A 24,090-nucleotide genomic window follows, 5' to 3' on the forward strand; every position below is an offset into this window, starting at 1 on the left:
TAATAATTAATCAAGTTAATCAGAATTTCAATTCTACAGAAAACTTTGTGAGCTGAGTCAGCATTACCTAATCAATCCTTTCTCTCTCACACAGACACACACGGAAACACTCGAGAGTTCACTGGAACAAAATCGAAGGCGAAGGCCAATTGGATTGGAGCAGCATCCCGATTTCCAAGCTGGCGTTCAGCCCGAAGAGAGCGACGGCGGAGCTCCGCCACTCGAGCTCCATCGGCAATCGCGCCGCCTCGTCCCCCTCCGCCTCCGCTGTGGCCTCATCCCCATTTTCGTCCGACCACAGCTCCGCCACTGCCTCCGGCGACGATCATGACGGACGCGATCGGCATCCCAGGGATCGCTCATTCTGCTCCTATTTCCAGCCTTTCCTCCCGCACTTCTTTTCTCCCAACGACGATCTCCATAGGGCGCATTCCCATAGATCTAAGATCTCGACTATTGTACTCGTCGCTATCGTTTTCGCCGGTGTAATTACAGTTTTGTCCCTCGTTCAACGATTGGTATATGCCGAAATGCCCTCTTCGTGAGTTGCCTATTTGTTTGTGCGAATTTTGTCTTGGGGTTTCGGACTCCATATTCTCTCTGGCATTGTGGCTTGAAGTTCATTGCTATTTTTCGTTGTTTCTAGTAGTTTTATGAACTCAACTGGGGATGCTAGCTTCTTATCTCATTTGCTTTTATTCTGTTTCTAGAAGTTTTCGCACTTTATGATTCCATGCTTTCCTTCAAGCTCTAATCACTCTGCTTTCTGCATTGGTTGCAGAATGCCCCTTATTTGTGCAAAAAAGATGGCATTACTCTTCAGTGCCCTCGTGTAAGCTAAAATGGTTATCCACTTCTTTGTCATTTCATCTTCTTTACATTTTTTGTTTTCTTAGTATCATTACTTTCATTATAAGCAGGTTAAGGAGCCACCCTCACTCTGGGAAAATCCTTATTCAGCCACTACATCATGGAAACCTTGTGCAGAAAGACGCGAGGGTGTTATTTTAGGTACTCAAATATGTGGATGGATGTATGAACAAAAATCATAAAATTGGTGCGATTACCCTTAGACAGCAGCAACGAATAAAACCCTTTTTCAAATTTTATGGCTAAATTGTTTAATGATATTTTACTAAACTCATTTTTTAAAACCTCAACTCATTGGCGCATATGACTACTGATGTGATGATTTAACAAATTGAATATCAGTATGTTTGATGTGAACTTTAAATATCACATTAGAAGACTTAGCCTTGGGATAAATGAATTATGGAAGTGTGGGTGGGTGGCTGTGTACTGATAACTATGTAGACTTATGTCACAGAATGTAGTGATGCCACTTCAATGCTTTGTTTCTACATAATTCATGAATTCTACCATGTGCATCTTTCCAATGATTTTATGCCATTTGTTATGGTTCGGGGATTAGTTTACAGCTCTTTCTTGATGGTTAGTAAAAGCAGAAAACTATGGTATCTTCTCCAACTGTAAAATAATATTCTAGCTGCTTAAGTGAAACTTTAACAGTAAACTGTGTACTTATCTCATTTTGTAGAATATATATAGTATGGCATTTGCTAAGATAAACTTTTCGGAATGTGCATTTGTCAATATTAGCACATACAATAACCTTTTTCTTTCCCTTGCAGATCTTCCATCTGAGAATTCAACAAGTGGTTATATATTTATTCATGCGGAGGGCGGTCTTAACCAGCAAAGAATTGCTGTAAGCGATACTTGTAGAAAATTTTAAATCATCTTTTGCATCAAGTTTTTGTTATGAAAGACATTATTTGGATCTATAAGTTCAGATGCCACATTTAATTGTTTGACTTAAAAAAATTGTTGACCATGCAGCTGATTTCCCCCATTTGATAGCAGTCAATTTTATGCTGTTAAGATTGTTTTAGAAATTTCGTCATTTATCTTGATATTGCATGGATCGTGGAGTACTCTTTGATTTCAAATACTTGCCTTAGATTCATAATTATTTTAACAGATATGCAATGCTGTTGCTGTGGCAAAGATCATGAATGCTACTCTTATTTTGCCTGTGCTGAAGCAAGACCAGATATGGAAAGATCAAACGTGGGTGAGCTATCCTTAAGATACACAATGTGTTTCTATCTGTATTGCCTTAGCATTGATTGTCCACTTATCTGTATACTGCAATAATGACTGCCAGATTACTGAAATACTAAAGATAACTTTGTGTTATGCTGCCAGCCAGCTACCAATAAATTTATCCTAGCTCTTTCTTTGGCTTTCTTTCTGGGACTGGGCAGAAAATAACAAGAACACAAAATTAGCCCTTTCCAAAAATGCTTCCTCTATTGTACTGGCTATGCTGTATTCTGGTTTCTGAATCTTTCCATGGAATTCTATAGTAGGATTCTATGTTTATAATGCACAGCTGTTTGTGGAAAACTTCAGGACATATTCGATATACATTATTCTATTACTACATAGGGTCACTTATTGTTAACCTTTTGACTGCAGGAAATTCGAAGATATATTTGATGTAGATCATTTTATTGACTACTTGAAAGATGATGTTACAATTGTCAGAGATATCCCGGAATGGTTTTCAGATAAAGCAGAGCTGTTTTCTAGTATAAGGTTTGGTTTTTAATTGCTTACGAATTCTGTAAATATGTTACTGACCTTTGAAAGATTAAAAAATGGCCCCACCTGGCTCTCTTCTTCAAACATCTGATAAGTAAATGTAATCTTAGTTTTTCCATATGTATAACTATGGAGTTATTCTTATCCAGTAGTTGCTCGAAATCATACACTTAGTGCTTTGTTAAAAATTTGTACTGTGTATTTTTGTCCATTGTTAGCATCGGCTGTGTTGTCTAGGATGCAAAAAGGAGTTAAATTGAGATGCTTAGCAATGGTGTTTTATATATGCACCAAGGTTTTTCAGTAATTCATTGTAACTAGAAGCAAAAACTTTAGCATTTGATGTACTTCACTGATCCTTTTGAATGTAATATCATTCAAAGTGACAGTTTTGTTGCTTGTGGGTCTTACTTTATTGGCATATACTCATAACAGACGTACTGTAAAGAACATTCCAAAGTATGCTCCCGCTCAGTTCTACATTGACAATGTTTTGCCGCGGGTCAAAGAAAAGAAGATAATGGCCTTGAAACCTTTTGTTGATCGACTGGGGTGAGTTCTTTGTTTCAATTGACGTGTTTTTACATCTTTCCTACTTCATGTACATCAAAGACAGTATTTGTGTTAGTGTTGACATGACCTACCTTTCTTGCTCACAAGGTATGATAATGTTCCTCAAGAAATCAACAGGCTAAGGTGCAGAGTGAATTACCATGCTTTGAAGTTTCTTCCCAAAATTGAAAATATGGCTGATTCACTTGTATCAAGAATGAGAAATCGGACAGGCAATTCTAATCCTTTCATGTAAGTGATGTGCACTATCCAATTGCTAGTTCCCAAAACCAGTATATTTAAGTAATAGTAATTGTTATAGATTTGACCTTTCAGTTGCAAGGTCTTCAGAATCTTTTCATTTATTTGTACCTATTTCCGCTTGTATATCAGGGCTCTTCATTTAAGGTTTGAGAAAGGTATGGTGGGTCTCTCTTTCTGTGATTTTGTGGGGACTAGGGTAGAGAAAGCTCTGATGGCTCTTTACAGACTCAAAGAATGGCCCCGACGCTTCAAGGTATTGTTTTCCTCAAGTTGAGTTTTTTTCTAATTTAGATTTAAATTCAGGCAAGTAGTGTGATATATCTTTCTTGGGCTTGGCATTACAGGATGGTTCCCATCTTTGGGCACTGGCTCTGCAGAAGCGAAAGGAAGGACGTTGCCCTCTTGAACCCGGTGAGGTAGCAGTGATGCTTCGTGCTATGGGCTATCCTAAAGAAACACAAATATATGTGGCTTCTGGGCAGGTGTATGGTGGACAAAACCGCTTGGCACCATTGAGGAACATGTTCCCCAATCTTGTAAGTTCCATTCTAAAGAAACAAGATACTATGAGATCTTAGTTTTAGTTTCATTAAGGATCCCTTACAGGTCACAAAGGAGGAATTAACGACCAAGTTGGAGTTGGATGGATTTAGAAAGCACGTGACCAGTTTGGCGGCTCTAGACTTTTTGGTCTGTTTAAAGTCTGATGTCTTTGTCATGACACATGGTGGAAACTTTGCTAAACTAATTATAGGGAACCGGAGGTATCTAGGTCACCACCTAAAATCCATAAAACCAGACAAGGGTCTGATGTCCAAATCTTTAGGAGACCCTTACATGGGCTGGGCCACATTTGTCGAAGATGTGATCACAACCCACCAGACTCGAACTGCACTACCGGAAGAAACTTTCCCCAACTATGACATCTGGGAGAACCCCTTGACACCTTGTATGTGTAGAACCTGATTAATATACTTCTTACAGCGTAGTGCATACCATAGGGAATATGATGGAAAATTTTGGTCCATAAAAAGATGAGGTAAAAGCTATAGAGCTGCAGGTGATGAAATTTTATGTCTGAACCTGTGTGGCTGTGATGAGAGGTCTCTTGCTGCCAAACAAGGGCTTCAGATTTTTCGCTCTACTTGGATCAGAAATGTTATCTTTCGTGCTGGGGTGCAAAGAGACGACATGTTTGTATTGAAATATTGATGTTTTAGATCATAATTTTTCATGTGTAAATTGGAGTGTAGTTCACTAGTTTGCATTGAGAAACTTCCGATTCTAACCGGACCGATTGACCGGTTAACCATTTCAATTTTAACCTGAACTGGTTGACCGGTTAAACAGTTTCAATTTTTCATAAATCCTAGTCCTTTTTCATTTGCTCATAACTTTTCATTTGTTAACCGAGAACCGAAGAACCGTTTAGGCACTCATAGTATCATTAAAAATGAAATGTTATCCTTTTTTGGTTGTCTCAATGAAAAGAAAAAGGTTCCTAAAATGAAAATTCCCCTACCTTTATTTTTTTTTCTTCTCTTTTACTTTATTCTTTTTTATTAATTCATAAAACAACACTACATCAAATCTCGTACTGAAAATCAAACGTTTTATATTTAATGGGATGAAGGGATTATATTATTAAAATATTATTGCCTCCGTCCGCGATTAGGAGTCCCGGTCACTTTTGCGCACTCATTTTATAAAAATAATACTCCCTCCGTCCCGGCTAAGATGACACATTGCTTAGCCGGCACGAGATTTTAGGAGTTATTGGTTAAAGTGTTTAATTGGAGAGAGAGAAGGTGGGTGTAAGTATTAAAGTAGAGAGATAAAGAAAGAATGATATTTTAATAGGAGTGAGAAAAAGTGGTTGAGTGTATTAATTGGAGAGATAAAGTTACCAAAAAAAGAAATGTGTCATCTTAGTTGGGACAAACTAAAAAGGAAAACGTGTCATCTTAAGCGGGACGGGGGGAGTAACAAATAGTTAAAGTAGAGAAATGGTAAAGTAAGAGAGAGAATAATGTTGACAAGACTCTTGTCAACATTATTTTCTCTCTTATTTTACCATTTCTCCACTTTAACTATTTTTTATTATTTTTATAAAATGAGTGCGCAAAAGTGATCGAAACTCCTAATCGCGGACGGAGGGAGTACTACTTACGTCTCACAATAAGAGTCACATTTTGTCATTTTGGTTCATCCCATAATAAGAGTCACATTTCACTTTTACCATAAATGATAAGTAGGCCTCATATTTCACTAACTAACTTCACTCACGTTCTATTATAAAACTAATATTAAAAAGTGGACCATATATCTCACTAACTTTTTCAACCTACTATTCTTTACATTTTTTAAAACTCGTGCTCACACAAAAGGTGACTCTTAATGTGTGACGTAGGTAGTACTTTAATTTTGCTAAAAATAAAACATGTAAATTAAACATTGATAATTCAATTAAAACATGCAAAATTTATTTTAATAAAATATGACCAAACAACGAAAAGAATGGAAGGGAATGAAAATAAAATACTCCCTCCGTTCCATAGTAATAGGAGCGTTTTTCCATTTCCGTCTGTTCAATAGTAATAGAGTCATTTCCCTTTTTAGTAAAAGTCAACACATTTTTCCACAACTACTTTACTCTCTCTTACTTTTTTTATCTTCATCTCGCTGTCTTTTTCATTTTCCACTTTATTCTCTCTTTACTTAACTCACCTAACACAATTTTTCTTAATTTCCATGCCGAAAAGTTTTGCCTCTATTACTATGCAACGGAGGAAAAGAAAAATTGGAAAGGAGTGAAAGGCAACGAAAATATTTGAAGAATTTGAGATGATAGATATCATATTGATGGCATACTACCTCGGTGTGGATGTAAAATAACTTGAAGAGGGAGTATTCAACAGATGAAATAACAGTATACAAAAGAGATTTTGGAGGCAAAATGGACGATTGCAGGATCAATCTAACCAAGAACGATGGAGCGAAAAAGGTGGATTTAACATTATACAAGATTATACAAGAGCTTGGTTGGATGATTACTATACTTATACAAGACCAAATATTTGTGTATGTTATTTGGAGAATCCAACTACTACCTATACAATCTTCGACATTCTAAATGTAACATTGATTACACCATATTTTATTTAAATACTAGTACTCCCTCCGTCTCATTTTAGGAGTCCCGGTTTACCACTTTTTACTGTCTCACTTTAGAAGTCCTGGTTGGAATATTCCATAAATGGTATTAGGTCCCACATTCTACTAACCTTTTTTCTCTCACATTTTATTATAAAACTAATATAAAAAATTAGGATCCACATTCCACTATCTTTTTTCACCAATTTTCCTTTACATTTCTTAAAACTCGTGCCGAACTCAACCGGAACTCCTAAAGTGGGACGGAGGAAGTAATAATTATAGGCATGCGGTTATAATGATGGTGATTGGGTTGGAGACAACGATGATCCAAATAGTATGAATGGATATGTGTTCTACATGAGAGACACTGCTTTTACTTAGATTAGTTTTGCATGCCCGCGATGCATGCCCCATGTATATAACATTAATTTTAATATGAAAGTAATTTCAATCCTGATGAGGTGTTTGGTGCGTAAGCTCTCGCCTTCAATCAAATGTATATTGAATTGTTAGTAACTGACGTGGTCGTGTGTAATGATGCAGTCAAGTATAAAGCACGGCTAGAAGGTGGGGCTGTCGTTGCCAAATCCGATGGAGTTGAGTTCACTGTTCAAGAAGGTGTGTTGGAGAATATTGATTGACAAAATGTTAGTGTTATTCGCATACTCCTATACTGACGGTCTTGGCATGTTTAGGTCAGACGATGAAGAAGGGCGAGAAGGTCCTCCTTACAGTGAAAGCTCAATGTAAGATGATCTATGGCTGTTACCCAAGATTCTAAGTTGATAATTTTATCTCTCTAACTTCTATACAGTTCTGATTGTTCATGTTTATGTTATGATCTTTGATGCAGATGGGATCAGTGAGAAGGGCAAGCGCGCTTGCGGTGATGAAGGAGCTGTTCCACCGAATGCCACACTGGCTATTGACCTCGAACTGGTATTGTGGAAGACAGTTTCCAGTGTCACCGATGACAAGAAAGTTGTCAAGAAATTACTGAAAGAATGGGAGGGAGCGCCCGAATTTGAATTTTGTTTATGGACGGTAGCTTTACCGTATGACCTACTCCTTCCAACTTCTTTCCCTCTCTATAAATTTTCATGAATTTCTCCACTAAGTTCGTCGCAGTTCTCCTTGCCATTGTTGCTGGAGTCCTTCGTCGTGATTCCGGCAAGAAAATCAGAGACATGATAGATGGGTAATGGGTTGGTACGGTTTACGTACATGTACCTTCAAGATCAATTCTTTTCCGAATATTGAAACGTTGGGTAGAAGGGAAGAAAAAAAACTCTAAAATTGAAAAAAAACGTCAAAGAGTGAGAAAAATACCAAAAATCAATTTAAATTTATGCAAATTTATTCGTATTTTATAGTGATATGAGTGGATCAATTTTATAATAAAAATGTTGTATGTTGCTGTGTCTAAAGTTACAAGTCGTGCAAGATTGAAAATTTTAGTTTGGAATGATGAACTTAATCGTTCTGTCTTCTACTGTAAATGTTGTTTACAAAGAAATTATTGTTTTGTAATTTAATAATTTAGTTATATTTTACCAATTATGTTTTACTGTTGAACTATATATGACTTTTTTTCCCATGCTGTCAATATATAATTACAATTTCTTTTTTACCCACAATTTATGCATAAGCTTTAGTAAATAATTAGAAATGTTATCCATGTTAGATAAATTTTACCACCATATTATTTTGTTAAATAGTTCAATGTTTCGTGCATAGCACGGGTGAGATACTAGTTACATTTAAAACTAGGGATATTGACATCTAATATCACGGAAGTTTTAAAAAGTTGGGTTTTTCCCACAAACTTTTAAATTGACAAATAATATCACAAACTTTACCTGAGTTTGTTATTTCCCACCCATTAATAAATTTTGGCTATATTAATGGATTTATGAACAATTTTGGAGGGTGTGTTTCAAGAAAAACTATACTCAAAGATTGAAAAACTTGAAGTTCTCGAATGTGTAGTAGAGAAGTTATGAAAAAAATCTGCATCATGATATTATTTGCCAAAATTTTTCTCCGTTGAGAAATAATAAACTCAGGTAAAGTTCGTGATATTATTTGCTAATTTGAAAATTCGTGGGAAAAACTCAACTTTTTGAAAGTTTCATAATATTAGAGGCCAATATCTCTTAAAACTAATATATACAAGTGGATTCCTACATTGCAAATTTTTTTAACCTCACTTTTCTTAATATTTCTTAAACTCATTATGGAAAGAAATTACAATTAGCGGACAAAGAGACGAAATTGAAAGAAATAGAGTTAAATTAAAATGTAAAACAACATTTTTGGGCTCATGGCAAAAAAAGTAAACTACGAAAAATCCCGTGTGGTTTAATGAGTGGATCATCTTCGGGAGAAGTATATGAATATTGTTCTAGAATTAATGTTGTGGCCCCACAATTTCAGCACATACGATGCACGCCCTTTCTTCCAAACTCCTCTCATTTTCAACATTTTTCTTTTCAGCTATAGCCTATAGCTAAGTTTACCAGGAACAACCAATTGGAATCTACTTGAATCTTCAGGCTCTGATTCTGCTTCAGCTGCGATGGGGGATCATGAACATCACAAGGAAGAGGAGGAGGAGGAGTCTCTCATGGAAAAAATCGCCGACAAAATTCATAATCGCGATTCGTCTTCGGCGTCCTCTGATTCCGGCGACGCCAAGAAGAAGACGAAGTCGTTGAAAGATAAGGTCTACCGCCTCTTCGGCCGGGAGAAGCCTGTTCACAAAGTCCTTGGCGGCGGCCAACGTATCTATTCCAACTCCACAATTTTAGCTTCTTTTTTCTCTGTTTTGTTGTTGATATAAATGAGTATCTAGTAATTTCATTATTTACGTTTCTAGGTTTCTGCTGAAATTTCACCTTTCTAAAATTTACATTTCTTCTTCTTAATTGGGGATGAAGAAGGCCTACTGTTAGTGTTACTCCTCGAGATTTTAGGTTTTTAGTTTTTTATTCTGTTAAAATTTGGGGGTTTTCGCCCTATTCTGAGATGTGAAGTTCAAGCTTGCCTTTTTATGGTTACTACTACAATTTTGGTAGTGTATTGAGAATTTTATTGCTGGGGATGACAGATTTGGTTGCACAGCTTTATCCTTGCTAATAACTTTATATCATCATGAGTTTGCACACATTATGTGATTTCTTCTAAGATAATCATCATGCATTATGACTTGAGCCTCAATGGGTGGGCAGCTGCTGATGTTTTCCTATGGAGGGACAAGAAGGTTTCAGCTGGAGTGCTTGGTGGAGCTACTGCTTCTTATGTCTTGTTTGATGTCCTCGAGTACCATTTTCTCACGTTGCTCTGTCACGGATTGATGCTTGGTCTCGTGGGTCTCTTCTTGTGGTCGAGCGCGAACACCTTCATAAAGAAGTGAGCTGCTGCAAGCAATCCTTTTTAACATGGTAGGGCTGAATTGGTGTTATCTGCATTCTGTTTCTTACTTTGCGTTGTTTCTGTAGATCTGCACCGCATATTCCTCAGGTGATTATCCCAGCGGAGCCTGTAATGAAGTGTGCCTCTGCACTGCGGATTGAAATCAATCGAGGCTTTGCAGTTCTGAGGGACATTGCATCTGGAAAGGATTTGAAGAAGTTCCTATCGGTGTGTACCGTTCAAATGCATGAAACTAGAGGCTTAGTTTCCTTCCTAGTTTAATTTCTATCGCGATACTTTTATACTCTTCATTCAAGATAGGAAGTCTATTTCTTACCATATCCGAGTAACAAATTGCCAGCTGTTTTAGATATACTAAATTTAGGTTGAGAATGATCTGCTATAAGCTATAGGCTACATACATTCGGTCAAATATTTAAGTATCTTTGTTGAAGCTTCTTAACGCGTTTTATATACAATGTTTAGGTAGAGAATGATCTGCGATAAGGTGTATATATACATGCTTGTTGGATATTTTTGTTAGTTCATTGGAGCTACTTAATGTGTTCCATAGACAATTAAGCCGCAAAAGGTAACTTGTGTAAAGCTCATTTGTTCTCAGAGGATTTTGTATTGATCGACTGCTATTCTTTATGGTTTTTGTCAAGCAGGTAATTGCTGGCTTGTGGGTTCTGTCCTTGGTGGGTGATTGCTGCGACTTCTTGACACTTCTTTACACAAGTAATAACTGAAGCTCTCATGAAAGTTTCTCTTGCATATTGAGTTGGTTTTTCATGCAATTTTTGCTCGTTCACAGTTACTGTAACAGCATTCAGCGTGCCTATCTTGTACGAGAAGTACGAGGACAAGGTGGACTTTTATGGTGAGAAGGCGTTGGCTGAGCTCAAGAAACAGTATGCATTATTTGATGCTAAAGTCTTGAGCAAGATTCCGAGGGCGCTGAAAGATAAGAAGAAAGACTGAAGAAGATTTCTGAAGTAGGTTTGTCTATAAGAAGTTTTTCCTCAAATCATCAGTTAATGGATAATTGGGTATGGATTATCATATATCTAATCCTATGTTGATATGATTACGCTGAATACATGGTTATAGCTTGACTTCATCTTTGTAAATTGTGATGTTTGTTTTTTTCTTGATGTCTGGAAGAAGCGGTAGTTATTTCTGTTTTTCATGGTTTTGTTTTTATTGAAATTAAGCTACTTAGAATTGTGTTTGGCTGAGTTTACAAGGTCTGGAGAAGTGATTTAACAAAAATAAGTTCATTGAATTTGAAAGCAATAAAATTCCATGCTGCAGAAAAGTGACTGGGACTCTAAAGTGGGACATGGAGTAGTAAATTTGAACTATATCTATAACTAGTAATTAAGATAAATGAAAAAGTCTATGCAGAAATTTATTGATCATCTTAGGAGATGAAAAAATGAATTTTATTGTTGACTCTAGCTAAAACATAATTTGTCATACATATTGAATTTACAGTTAAATAGGAAAATTATATCCATAATTTTCCCCAATATTTTTTTCGCAAGATGACACACTTCGTAATAAAAACAAAGAAGCCAAAGCGATATGATACTCATCTATTTGCAGAAGATAACAAGAATGGACAGTGGTATCACAAAATGATTGGCTTTCATTTTTTTTTTTGTGGTTAAAAGTTGATATGAATTTTGAACCACATTATGCCTCTTTACATCCATGTCCGACTAGTCGGCAGGAAGTGAAAGAAGGAGCTCCGATGGCTGGCAACAGACCTCATGTGTTGGCCGTTCCACTCCCGGCCCAAGGCCATGTGAAGCCGCTCATGAGCCTCTGTCGCCAAATAGCCAAACACGGCATTAAAGTTACCTTTGTCAATGCAGAGTCTATCCATCACAAAATACTTTCCGCGTCTCCTCAACAAGATGAAGATGATTCCATTGTGATGGAAACTGTCCCCGACGGTTTCACTCCCGAAGATGATCCAAACAACCCCTTTACGCTGCTCGAGACTCTCCCAAAGACAATGCCGCAATCCTTAACAGATTTGATTCAAAGGATCAACTCCTCCAATCCTAACGAGAAGGTTACCTGTCTAATTGCTGACCTCTCATTTTATTGGATTTTCGACACTGCAGATAAGATGGGAGTTGAGCCTGTCGGCTTCTCGCCGCCTTCCGTTGCTTGCTTGGCTTTCTTGCTTCACGCTCCCAAACTCTTGGAGCAAGGAAATCTCAATATAAATGGTAAAATCATCCCTTTTATTGTTATAACATTAATATTATTATTATCTTGAATGCAATAAAGTGTTGTCCAATCCCAATTAGTTTTTGCGCTTAGCTCAGAGCTAGACTATATATCAAACTAATATCAAATTAATGATAGTCGACGATCTTAACAAATTAAGTGCAGGATCTCTCCATAATGGAGATGCAATTAGTCTTTCAAACGATATACCTTCTTGGAGGAAAGATGACCTTCCATGGAGTTTCTCTGGCGACCCGAAAACGGAAAAGGTCTTCTTCGAAATTGTGAAAGGATACAAAGAAGCTAGCAAAGCAAAGTGGTGGCTTTGCAACTCCTGTCATGAGCTCGAACCCGCAGCTACTGAGTTGCTCCCGAACGTCTTGACAATCGGGCCCTTAAATTTACTTGACAACAATGTCAAATCAACCAATTTCTTCTCTGAAGATTTATCCAGTTTATGCTGGTTGAATGCCCAAGCAGATGGATCTGTGGTATATGTTTCTTTCGGAAGTTTAGCAGTTTTCTCTCAGCAGCAGTTGGATGAGTTGGCTCTCGGGCTTGAGCTATCGGGCCGGGCTTTTCTATGGGTCGTCAGACCCGATCTCGCCAATGGGTCGCGGGTCGTTTATCCTCCCGGGTTCGGGATTGGGCTCGGGAAGATAGTGGAATGGGCACCTCAAAATAGAGTCCTTTCGCATCCATCCATTGGATGTTTCGTGTCACACTGCGGATGGAACTCGACTATTGAAGGGGTGAGCAATGGGGTCCCTTTCATTTGTTGGTCCTATTTTGCTGACCAGTTGCATAATGAGAGGTACATTTGTGAAAAGTGGGGGATTGGATTGAAAATTGATTTTGATGAAAAGGGGATTAGATCCAGATATGAAATTAAGAACAAAATTGACATGCTTTTTTCTGATAAGAAGTTCAAGGAAAACGCATTGAAATTGAAGGAATTGTGTAGCAAGAGTGTTGCTGATGGTGGAACGTCTTGCAACAACCTAAAAAAATTTATCGATCATCTTCATAGGAAATGAAGGATGGTTTTTATTTATTCCTGAAATTATTTTAATACTCATATTTTATCAACCCTATTTAAATGTAATCTGTCTTCACCATTTTGAGTATATGTTCGGTATTTGGTTCTATAATAAGATTACTTCAATGTCCCACAACATAATATACATTTCATTATTAGGTTGTATCCATGTAATAGGTCACGCTTCTTAGTTTTTAACATCTTTTTTGTATAGTACTCTTGTTTTGTACACATATTTACGAAAAAATCAAACTAAAAAAGCAATATTTATATACTCCCCATCTACAAAAAATAGTCTAATTTATGGACGACATGAGTTTTAATAAGAAATTGATAAAGTAAGAGAGATGAAGAGAAAAAGTGGATAAAACGTGAGATACTAGAAAAAGTGGAAAAAATATTACTCCCTCCGTCCCCAAAATTCGTCACCATTTGACCCGGCACGAGTTTTAAGAAATGTAATAGAAAGTGAGTTGAAAAAGTTAGTGCCATGTGAATCCTACTTTTATATATTTATTGTAAAATAAAATGTGAGTGAGAATGAGTTAGTGGAATGTGAATCCATTACCAAATATGGTAAAAGTGAAAAGTGATAAATTTTAAAAATGAAATAGGTGACGAATTTTCAGGAACAGAGGGAGTAGAAAGAAATTTTCTATTTTTAGAAATGAGGCTATTTTTGGTGGACATTTCAAAATGGAAAAAAATGAGATTATTTTTCGTGGAGAGAGGGAGTAGTGACTACAGAATAAACCCCACAATGTTTTTCTGTTAACAGTACTATCAGTAAACTTCAGTTAAATGAAGTTAGTTATATTTATAACGAGATTTTGTAATAAGATGGCAGGTGAGCGGACCCGGATCCTCTGCTGTGGCTTAAGCCACAGCACAGTATGCTGTGCTAAAAACGGCGACGTATTGATATGTACTCATCTCCATTTTTTAATTCCTTTTATTTTCTTTCCTCGACAGTGGAGCAAATTTCCATATACAAAATAAATTTATTAAAAAACTCTTTCTTGCAACTCTTACGGTACATAACATAATTAATTCAAACTTTGAGGAAGCATTCATTAACTACTACTCACTCCGTTATCAATTATTAGGAGTCTTATTTTTTATCAGTACAAAATTTAAAAAATATTAGAAAAATGGATGGAAAAAAGGTTGAGAGTTATAAGTCTCACTTATAATTATAAATACTCCCTTCGTCCACTATTATAAATTCCATTCTTTGGCAGCACGAGTTTTAAGAATATTAAGAAAAGTGGGTGAAAAAGAGGTAGTGGAATATGAGTTCTACTTGTATATACTCCCTCCGTCCCATGCTACTCGCACTTTTCATTTTAGGCCGTAAATTTGAGATTGATTTTTTTGTGTAATTAAATTAGAATTTTAAGTGTAATGAGACGTCACTTAATAAAAGACCTCTTAACTTAAACTAACATATTAATTAAATGCATTAATTCTAACTTAAACTATAAATAATGTAAGGAGTTTGTGACGTGCCGAAAAGTAAAAGTGCAAGTAACATGGGACGGAGGGAGTATTAGTTTCAAATGAAATGTGAGTGGAATGGGTAAGGGGAATGTAAGACCTTATTATTATTTATGGTAAAAGTGAACTGAAACTTCTATTTGCGGACAGAGGGAGTATTAGTTTTAAATGAAATGGAAGTGAAATGAGTTAGTAATGTGAAATCTTATTACCATTTATGATAAAAAATGAATCGGGACTCCTATTCGCAAATAGACTAAAACGGAGAAAAATAGGACTCTTATTCGCGTACGGAGGAAATATTAGTATTGATTATTTTAATCATAAAAAACAGAACTATGAAAAAGAAAAAAAAAGAAGAGAAAAATAGCTAAGAATACTCCACACAATTCTTATCTCTCACTCTTCTCATTTCTTTAATTTACATGCGAATTATTTTTTAAATACTAGAAACATAAATTAATTAAAATTAGAAATTGAAATAGTTATATTTTAATATTGATAAATTAAGACTAGAAACTTATAAATTTAATTAATTTTAAGTTCAGTTTAGTATTTAACTAAAAGAAAAAATTGCAAAAATATAAATAAAAGAAATGGGAAGAGCGAATTAAAAATTAAGACGTGTGTAGTCTTCGTAGCATTTTTTCTTTCGTAGTTATTTTAAATACTTATTATGAGGAGTATAATCCAATACTAATAATTAATTAATATTTCCTCGAAATTTGAACTAATTTTAATATTTACATTAACTTATACTACCAAAAGAGTGGCAAGAAAGAGTTTTTTAATAAATTTATTTTGCATATGGAAATTTGCTCCACTGTCAAGGAAAGAAAATAAAAGGAATTAAAAAATGGAGATGAGTGCATATCAATACGTCGCCGTTTTTAGCACAGCATGTTGTGCTGTGGCTTAAGCCACAGCAGAGGATCCGGGTCCCAGGTGAGCTTTGAGTAGTGGATAGAAGGATACTTTCATATAGTAATAGACTTGAGTAAAATAAACAAATATAAAATTATCTATATTTCCATTGTAAAGATAAAAATACTCGAATTATAAGGAGAACTCAATCATTCACAGTTAAAAAGTTTTAGGATAAGATTGTTGGTCAGTTATGATTAGTTCACGATTAAGATAGCAAGAAGTTTTGTGGTTCAGAAATTATCATAAATTTGGATTCAACATCCCGAAAAACATTAAACTACTTCTTTCGTACAATACTAAGGAGAGGCACATACATTCGGTTGCTGCAACTTCCTACATTCACGTGTAATACCAAACACAATCAACAAAAACGCAATAAATAAGAATTTACTCAAAGCCAAACAAATTATGGTTGTCTTCCAAATTTCGGCAACCGAAATTTGGAAAAAAATGCAAGCAATAAGAGGAATCTAAGTAGTATTAACAAATCATATTTAAAAAAAAATAAATACCTTCTTCCATCATTGATAACACGAGATGATTTGGCATATTTAATAACGACCTACTAATCAAACTCACAAAGGCGGTGAAGAACAATAGTTGTTTGATTTGTTGGAAGCAATAACATTGTAATTATCTTTTCAGAACCGGCGCGGAGAAGAGAAGTGTATTCACGGTAATTGTTTCATAATTAAGGAAAAGAAATCTCCAGAATAATAACAGAACGTGAACCATGAGTTGGGCATAACTTGCGATTTTTTTTATCTCCCATTCTTACCCTTTTTGCCTTTTTTATTAATTTATTTAAGTCCAAGTGGCTTTCATATTAACCATTAGACCGTACTTAATCATTTTAATTTTAACCAAAATAAAAGTAAGTAATTTTTTTGCTAGACATTTTAATTTTTTCATTTTGATAATTAAATTTAAGGTGTTTTTTTATTAAATAAACAAATAAAAATATACCATAAAAAAGAATAAAAATATTAAGGAAAAGAAGTATATTTCTGTTAAACCACAACATACACTTTTTTTTCTTTTAATATTTTTTATGGAACATCTTTTATCTTTTTAATATCAAAATCTAATTTAAATATCAAAATGATTTATAACTAAAATTAGAATAAAAAAAACCTTTATATACAAATACTATACAACAAAGAAATCCTAGGGTGGGGGTGGTGGGATGAATTGAATAATTAAATGTTTGCTGCCGTTTTATTAGGAAATTTATGCGTTTTATGGCACAGTATGGGCTGCTGATCCTCCCCATCCCACAGTGGCAATTACTATCACTGCTAAAATTTGGGTATTGTCTATGATAAATTGATAACTATACTCTTCATAATTATTGTCAGAAGTGTATATCCTCATTTGCAAATCCTATGGTCAAGGGTATTCCATGCAATTTGGTGGGGAGACATGAGTCATTGATTCTTTACCATAACATTAAATTACCCACTTGTTATGGTCCTTCAAAGGATTTTGATTTGATGTGGGATTTGGGAATCAATCCCAACCCTTTATCAAGTCATGTATTTTTACTCCATCCTGAAATCCGGATTGAGTTTTATTTTCTATCAAATCTATCATAAATTTTTATTATTATTCTACTTATCTTACTCCTTCCTATTTTTTTTGAGGAACAACTCTATGCAAGGGTCAGTGATGGTTTCTCCGAATTTCATTACCCCAATTATGGAACGGTTGCTGAGACTAGCATGTCTCAATCCCAATGTACTTAATAGATTTGTATACAACACCACCTATTCTATAAAATTCCATTTTTAGTTCTTTATTAATCTCTAGAATTTTCGACTACGCCACTCCATTCCTTGTTACTTGAGACATTTCTTTTCGGCAAGGAGTTTAAGAATAGTGTGTTAAGTGGATAGTGAATAAAGTAACAGGGAATAACGGAAGAGAGATGAAAAGAGAATAAAGTAAGAAGGGAATTACTTTTTTGGCAAAAATAGAAATGATCCAATTATATTAGAACTTCCTAAAAAAAAAATAACTCCATTAACATGCAACGGAGGGAGTACTATATGTACATAATAAATAAATAACTCTTTTAATATAATACAAACAAATAATGCTCATATTTTATAAAATTATATATAAGCTACCTAGTTTTCATCTCATGTTAGCGTGTGTGAGTTAATCAATTGGTAGAATGGTTGATATAAAAAATAAAGATATCAACTTTAAGGTCATTGTGGTGCAATCGTTAATTTGTATTTATTTGTTGTAATTATAATTATTTATTGATATTATAATTGAATGTAATTCGACAATTCCAATATATCATTAAGACAATCTTGATTAATTTTTAATTTATACTAAAATAACAACAATAATAATAGTTATTATTTATTTATACTTCCCCCTTCCAAAAAAAAAATGGACAAAATTGTAAATGACACGAGTTACAATACATAATTGGTCGAGAGATGGAGGAAGAATATGGTAGAAGTAGTATTAATGGATTATGCGGTCTGCAGTTAGAATGATGTGTATGCTTAGTATTGGTTTAAAACTTTCCCTTTTGAAGACGTCATGAGTACGTTTATAATTAAAAAGTTACTTATACTCTCTTCATTCATGAAAATAGTCTCACTTTACTATTTTGGTATCTTCACAAAAAATAGTTCCATTTCAATAAATTGACAGTTTCTCTTCTATACTTTATCCACTTTTGCTCCACTCTCTCACAGTTAACTCACTTTTTTTCCATATTTCTCTTTCTTCACTTAATTTTTTCTTCTTTTCTCTTACTTTATCAAATTTTCAGTAAAACTGGAGCATTCCACAAATGAGACTATTTTTTATGGACAGATGGAGTAATTCCCTTTGTCCGCCATTAATTATCACAAATTACCTGCTCAGGTTTTGAGAAAATGTAAGGTAAAGTGATTAGAAAAATTTAATTATACGTGAGTCTAATTTTTTTACATTGAGAATTAATTTTACAATAAAAATAACTAGGAAGCCAAAAAAAGATATTATGATGTAAGATTGTAAGTGGTTCTTTTAGAGAAAATATTCGGTAGACTTTTCATATCAAAATGACATTATGAGGTGGAGTGCCCAATTAATTAAGCTCTGACCAATAGAAATATAAATAGCTCACATGCCTAATAATAGAGTTCTTTTAGAAGATATTCATATAACCACTTTTATGGAATATTGCATAATCTTAAAATATGCAAATTTGCCAATATTTTTTTCTCCTATATATAACTATAATGTGAATCTTAGGGATTCAAGACACATATGTTTGCCAAAGACTTGCTCTTGTAAATATTTCAACAACCAAACAAACCCAACAAGAAAATGAAACAATAAAAATAGTGGAAAAGGAAGATGATGAAGGTGTTATGATTTAAATAGATGCTTAGAACCTATGGACCTTTTACAAAACAATGAAGACAACCCAAAGCAACTTTCATCAAAGCAAAAATCTAATGACTCCACAAAACTAGTAACATAAGAACTAGAATTGCATACCTTAACATTTAATCTAAGCCCGACAATAGATTGAAATGCAACCACAAGGGATTTTGGATAGATCTTCAAAAAGAAGAAGGATGCTCAATGTTGAGACTTGGTTTGTTTACAAATGAGTTCAAAGTTGCCCAAGAACAAACCCTAGTGTAGTATTTATACTAGAAGTGAAAAATGAGCAACATAAAACAATTCTTGGTCAAAAAGTTACATTCCGGACAAAACACCCGACCGGTTGTTTCCCACGGCTCATTTCACCTACCCGCGTGAAGTTTCTGGACAAAAATTGACCTCTCGACAAAAACGTCTGACCGGGTATTTTTCGGGTTGGCAAAACACCCGTCCGCGTGTTTCTTTCTGCATTACGCGACTTTCTTAAAACGATCATAACTTCCTCATCCGAGCTCCGATTGAGGCATGCAAGATACTCACGCGAAGTTCTTTCGACGATGAAGACAATGGTGGTCTAATGAGAGCATTTGAACTTTATCTTAATAGTGAAATTCCAGTTTGAATCAGACCTTCGAATTCGGCTTTCTTCTTGTCGTGTCTCCACCCTCTTCTCGGACCCCAATCAACCCATGACCCTCAACATCGTTGTATCTATATTTACATACTTATATAAATTTAATTTTTATTTTCATATTAAGTTACTAAACATATAACCATTTAATGCAATAGAAATATGAAAAATGAAATTATGGCATTACTTTTTATTTGTGTATATTTTCAGTTATATATTATATATAAATAAATAAAATTACAACGGTCAAATCTGAAACAATACTAACAAAGTGTTGAGTGATTATATTATTTGTTGTCTTGCTAAAAAGATGATGAATTTATATAATATATTATTATTAAGTTAATAATCTACATTATTAGATGACACGTGACATTAATCTAACCGTTAGATCACAAGATCCAATGGACTACAAGTGTTTTGTTATTGAACAATATTTATCATATGAATATAAATACATCCTAGATATCATGTATATATAAGCATGTATCTACTATATGTAGGAGGCAAAAGTTATTGATAATTTTTATATTTAAATATATAAATATTCTACAAAATGATTTACTGAATATATTTTTCAAAAGTGGTTTTTAAAATTAATTCTATTAGTTGTCTAGTTCATTTATATTGCATTTGTCAAAAATTAATTCATGGCACACCACTTCAAAATGGAGAGAAATAGGTGGTTGAAATTTAATATGTAGGGGTGGGGAAACGGTTCTCGGTTCTTGGTTAACCAAGAATTGAATCTTATTTTTTCGGTTAACTAAGAACCGAAAAAATAAGGTTAAGGTTCAGTTCCGGTTAGTGGATTTAGGATTTAGGCGGTTCTCGGTTCTAACCGAGAACCGAAAGGTTAGAACCAAAGAACCGATTAGTGAGTTTAATTTTAATTTTTTTTAGATTCATTTTAATTTCATAATCCTTACGCATTTCCAGTTTCAAAAAACAATGATGTGATAAAAACCAAACTCTATATCCCTATAATTTGTCTTCATTTCAAACAAAAGAAAACACAAATCATCTCTCTGATTCAATAACCAAAAATTCATGACAGCTACTTTATTTATTAAATTTGGAACTTCAATGTATTAGATAAATATGGATCATTAGCAAATAACTTAATTCCCATACTGATATAGGTACATTAACTTATCTTCCATGAAAAAATTACCTAGTGTTTGCAATGTCAATTCAAATATCTCGTGAACTCTCTCCTTCGGTTCCTTCGGTGGAACCGAAGAACCGGTCGGTTCCTCAAGGAACCGAATCGACTAAAGGTTCGATTACGGTTCTTGTATTTGAAAAAATAGGGATCGGTTAACCGACTAATCGGTTCGGTTAGAACCGAACCGACCGTTTCCCCACCCCTAAATAATATTTACTCTATATATACTACATTATGCGTCTTTGCATCCATGTCCAACAAGTCGGTAGAATTGAAAAGAAGGAGCTCCAATGGCCGGCAAAAGACCTCATGTGTTGGCCGTTGCAGTCCCTGCTCAAGGCCACGTGAAGCCGCTGATGAGCCTCTGTCGCCAAATAGCCAAACACGGCATTAAAGTAACCTTTGTCAATGCCCATTCTATTCATCACAAAATACTCTCTGCATCTAAAAAACATGAAGACGAAGAAGAAGATGATGATTCCTGCCACAATATAGTGATGGAAACTGTCCCTGACGGTCTCACTCCTGAAGACGATCCGAACAGCCTCTTTACGCTGCTCGAAACACTCCCAAAGACAATGCCGCAAAACTTAACAGATTTGATTCAAAGAATCAACACCTCCAATCCTAACGAGAAGGTTACCTGTGTAATTGCTGACCTCTCATTTTCATGGATTTTCGAAATTGCAGATAAGATGGGAGCCGAGCCTGTCGGCTTCTTGACGTCTTCTGTCGCTAGCTTGGCCATCGTGCTTCACATTCCCAAACTCTTAGAGCAAGGAAATCTCAATATAAATGGTAATATATAATCATCCCTTTAGTTTTTTATATCATTCTGTATTACTCTCTTGTGTGAATTTGTTGGTGGAATAGTTGATGATGAAATTGCTTTTTTAATTAATAAATGAAATAAATATTATTTGCTGTGAGTAATTCGCTTAAATGCACCTTAGAATTTTATATTTTGGTTTTGATTTGTCAAATGTGTTTCTTAATTTCTTTTGTTCCTGAATTCTTGAATTTGTTGATGGGTTCTTCTTAAAAAAAATGTGTTTTTAAAAAAATAAATAAAAATTGCGCTCTTTTTGCTAGTGATGAATGTGAGGATAATTTGTGCGGGGCCCACTTTGAAATTGCTGAAATTGGATGCTTGTGTGTGGAAACATTGAGGTTATCTTTATCCAATTGAACCAATCTTGTCTCCTTTCTTTCTTTGCTTTGCTGTATCTCTTCATTTAGTTTTGTTTGAAAGCTAGCATTGGTGGCTAAAATGACCAGAACTCAGAAAATTGGAAATTTGAAGAAATTTCTGTTCAAGAATTGTTATTGTTGTTGTTTTCGTCGTTGTATGGTTTGGAGTTCTTATTCTGTATTCGATTACGTATGTTTGAATATAAGTAGTGATAATGCAAAAACTGTGTTATGTTTGCCATTTGGTTTGTGTGAATATTTGAATGTCAAAAAAAAAAAAATTCGTGCGGCTTAACTCAAAGTGGACAATATCAAGTCAACAATATATACTAACAAATTAAGTGCAGGATCTCTCAAAAATGGGGTTGTAATTAGTCTTTCAAACGATATACCTTCTTGGAGGAAAGATGAGCTTCCTTGGAGTTTATCCAGCGACCCGAAATTAGAAAAGGTTCTCTTCGAAACTACACAAAATATATCAAAAGAAGCTAGTAAAGCAAAGTGGTGGCTTTGCAACTCTTGTCGTGAGCTCGAACCGGCAGCTACTGAGTTGCTCCCAAACGCCTTGCCAATCGGGCCCTTAAATTTACTTGACTCCAACAATGTCAGATCCACCAATTTCTTCTCTGAAGATTCATCCTGTTTACGTTGGTTGGATACCCAACCGGATGGATCTGTGGTGTATGTTTCTTTCGGAAGCTCTGGAGTTTTCTCTCAGCACCAGTTGGATGAGTTGGCTCTCGGGCTCGAGCTATCAGGCCGGGCTTTTCTATGGGTTGTCCGACCTGACCTCGCCAATGGGTCGCCAGTCGTTTACCCTCCCGGGTTCGGGACTGGGCTCGGGAAAATTGTGGAATGGGCACCTCAAAATAGAGTCTTGTCGCATCCATCTATTGGTTGTTTCGTGTCTCATTGTGGATGGAACTCGACTATCGAAGGCGTGACCAATGGGGTCCCTTTCCTATGTTGGCCCTATTTTTCTGACCAGTTCCATGATGAGAGGTACATTTGTGAAAAATGGGGGATTGGATTAAAAATTGATTTTGATGAAGAGGGGATTGTTAGATCAAGATATGAAATTAAGAACAAAATTGATACGTTGTTTTCTGATAATAAGTTTAGGGAAAATGCACTGAAACTGAAGGAAATGTGTGGCAAGAGTGTTGGCGAAGGTGGGACGTCTTGCAACAATCTGAAGAAATTTATTGGTCATCTTTATAGGGCATGAAGGGTATGGGTTTTTCTTATTCCAAAAATTTGTGTGTTCACTGCTATGTACTAATGATTTCTGATATGTACTAGTACTTCTTTTTATGAAATAAGTATAAAAATGCTTGTGTATGTACGTGTGGAACTAGTATCAATGAGATTACCTTATAAGAGTGTTTGATTTGATAAATGAAATCGATAAACTTTTTATGGTGTCTATTATTGAATTGCAACAATATTTAAATATCAATTTAGTATGCAAAATGACACAATTTTTAGTCGGCAATGGATTTTGGGAATTGTTGGTTAATGTGTTAAAATGAAGTGAGAAAAAGAGTTGAATATTTAATTGGAGTGAGAAAAAAGTGATCGAGTGTATTAATTGTAGATAGAAAATTATACAAATGTGTCATCTCGGTTAGGACAAATCAAAAAGAAAAGTGTGTCATCTTAACTAAAACGGAGTTGAATACTTATTAAATTATTTTATTAATCATGTTTTATCAATACTTATCAAATGTAATCCATCCTCACCATTGAGTGTATTTGTATTTGGTTAAAAAATGTTATAGCTTGTCCTACGACATAATACACATTTCATTATTTTGGAGTTCACTAAATAATGCTATTGTAGGAATCGTGAGGTAGTGAGGTAGTGGAGGGCTTTAGGCTTTTCCATGTGGTCTTTTCGCTTTCGCCTAGTGTAACCTACAAATACTCTATGAGGTGCTTTAATTGCAAGAGTTTCTATTTGGTATTTTGTAGTTT

General features: G+C 34.9%; 4 protein-coding genes across 4 annotated transcripts; all 4 read left to right on the plus strand.

The window, feature by feature from the left end:
* Positions 1 to 71: 71 nt before the first annotated feature.
* On the plus strand, positions 72 to 4,838 carry LOC125210241 (protein PECTIC ARABINOGALACTAN SYNTHESIS-RELATED-like; the record flags this gene model as incomplete). Its single annotated transcript, XM_048109806.1, has 11 exons — positions 72 to 518; positions 782 to 832; positions 921 to 1,011; positions 1,653 to 1,729; positions 2,003 to 2,091; positions 2,503 to 2,622; positions 3,064 to 3,180; positions 3,289 to 3,432; positions 3,574 to 3,697; positions 3,789 to 3,980; positions 4,051 to 4,838. Coding segments are annotated over 11 exons (1,812 nt in total), but the record flags the coding sequence as incomplete, so codon positions are not given.
* Positions 4,839 to 9,028: 4,190 nt separating this feature from the next.
* LOC125213145 (reticulon-like protein B4) lies at positions 9,029 to 11,201 on the plus strand. Its single transcript, XM_048113523.2, has 5 exons — positions 9,029 to 9,383; positions 9,831 to 10,011; positions 10,101 to 10,242; positions 10,686 to 10,755; positions 10,832 to 11,201. The coding sequence occupies exons 1-5, from the start codon at positions 9,179 to 9,181 to the stop codon at positions 10,996 to 10,998; spliced, it is 765 nt and encodes a 254-aa protein (XP_047969480.1). The 5' UTR covers positions 9,029 to 9,178; the 3' UTR covers positions 10,999 to 11,201.
* A 420-nt stretch (positions 11,202 to 11,621) lies between these two features.
* Positions 11,622 to 13,415, plus strand: LOC125213144 (UDP-glycosyltransferase 83A1-like). Its single transcript, XM_048113522.2, has 2 exons — positions 11,622 to 12,260; positions 12,427 to 13,415. Exons 1-2 carry the CDS (start codon positions 11,699 to 11,701, stop codon positions 13,296 to 13,298), a joined length of 1,434 nt encoding a protein of 477 aa, XP_047969479.1. The 5' UTR covers positions 11,622 to 11,698; the 3' UTR covers positions 13,299 to 13,415.
* A 7,748-nt stretch (positions 13,416 to 21,163) lies between these two features.
* Positions 21,164 to 23,517, plus strand: LOC125212278 (UDP-glycosyltransferase 83A1-like). Its single transcript, XM_048112389.2, has 2 exons — positions 21,164 to 21,720; positions 22,461 to 23,517. Exons 1-2 carry the CDS (start codon positions 21,213 to 21,215, stop codon positions 23,339 to 23,341), a joined length of 1,389 nt encoding a protein of 462 aa, XP_047968346.1. The 5' UTR covers positions 21,164 to 21,212; the 3' UTR covers positions 23,342 to 23,517.
* The last annotated feature ends 573 nt before the right edge of the window (positions 23,518 to 24,090 follow it).

This window comes from Salvia hispanica, chromosome 3 (genome assembly GCF_029641045.1).
Source record: "Salvia hispanica isolate PSC_SH4W2 chromosome 3, Shi_PSC_v1, whole genome shotgun sequence".
NCBI classification, from domain to species: Eukaryota; Viridiplantae; Streptophyta; class Magnoliopsida; order Lamiales; family Lamiaceae; genus Salvia; species Salvia hispanica.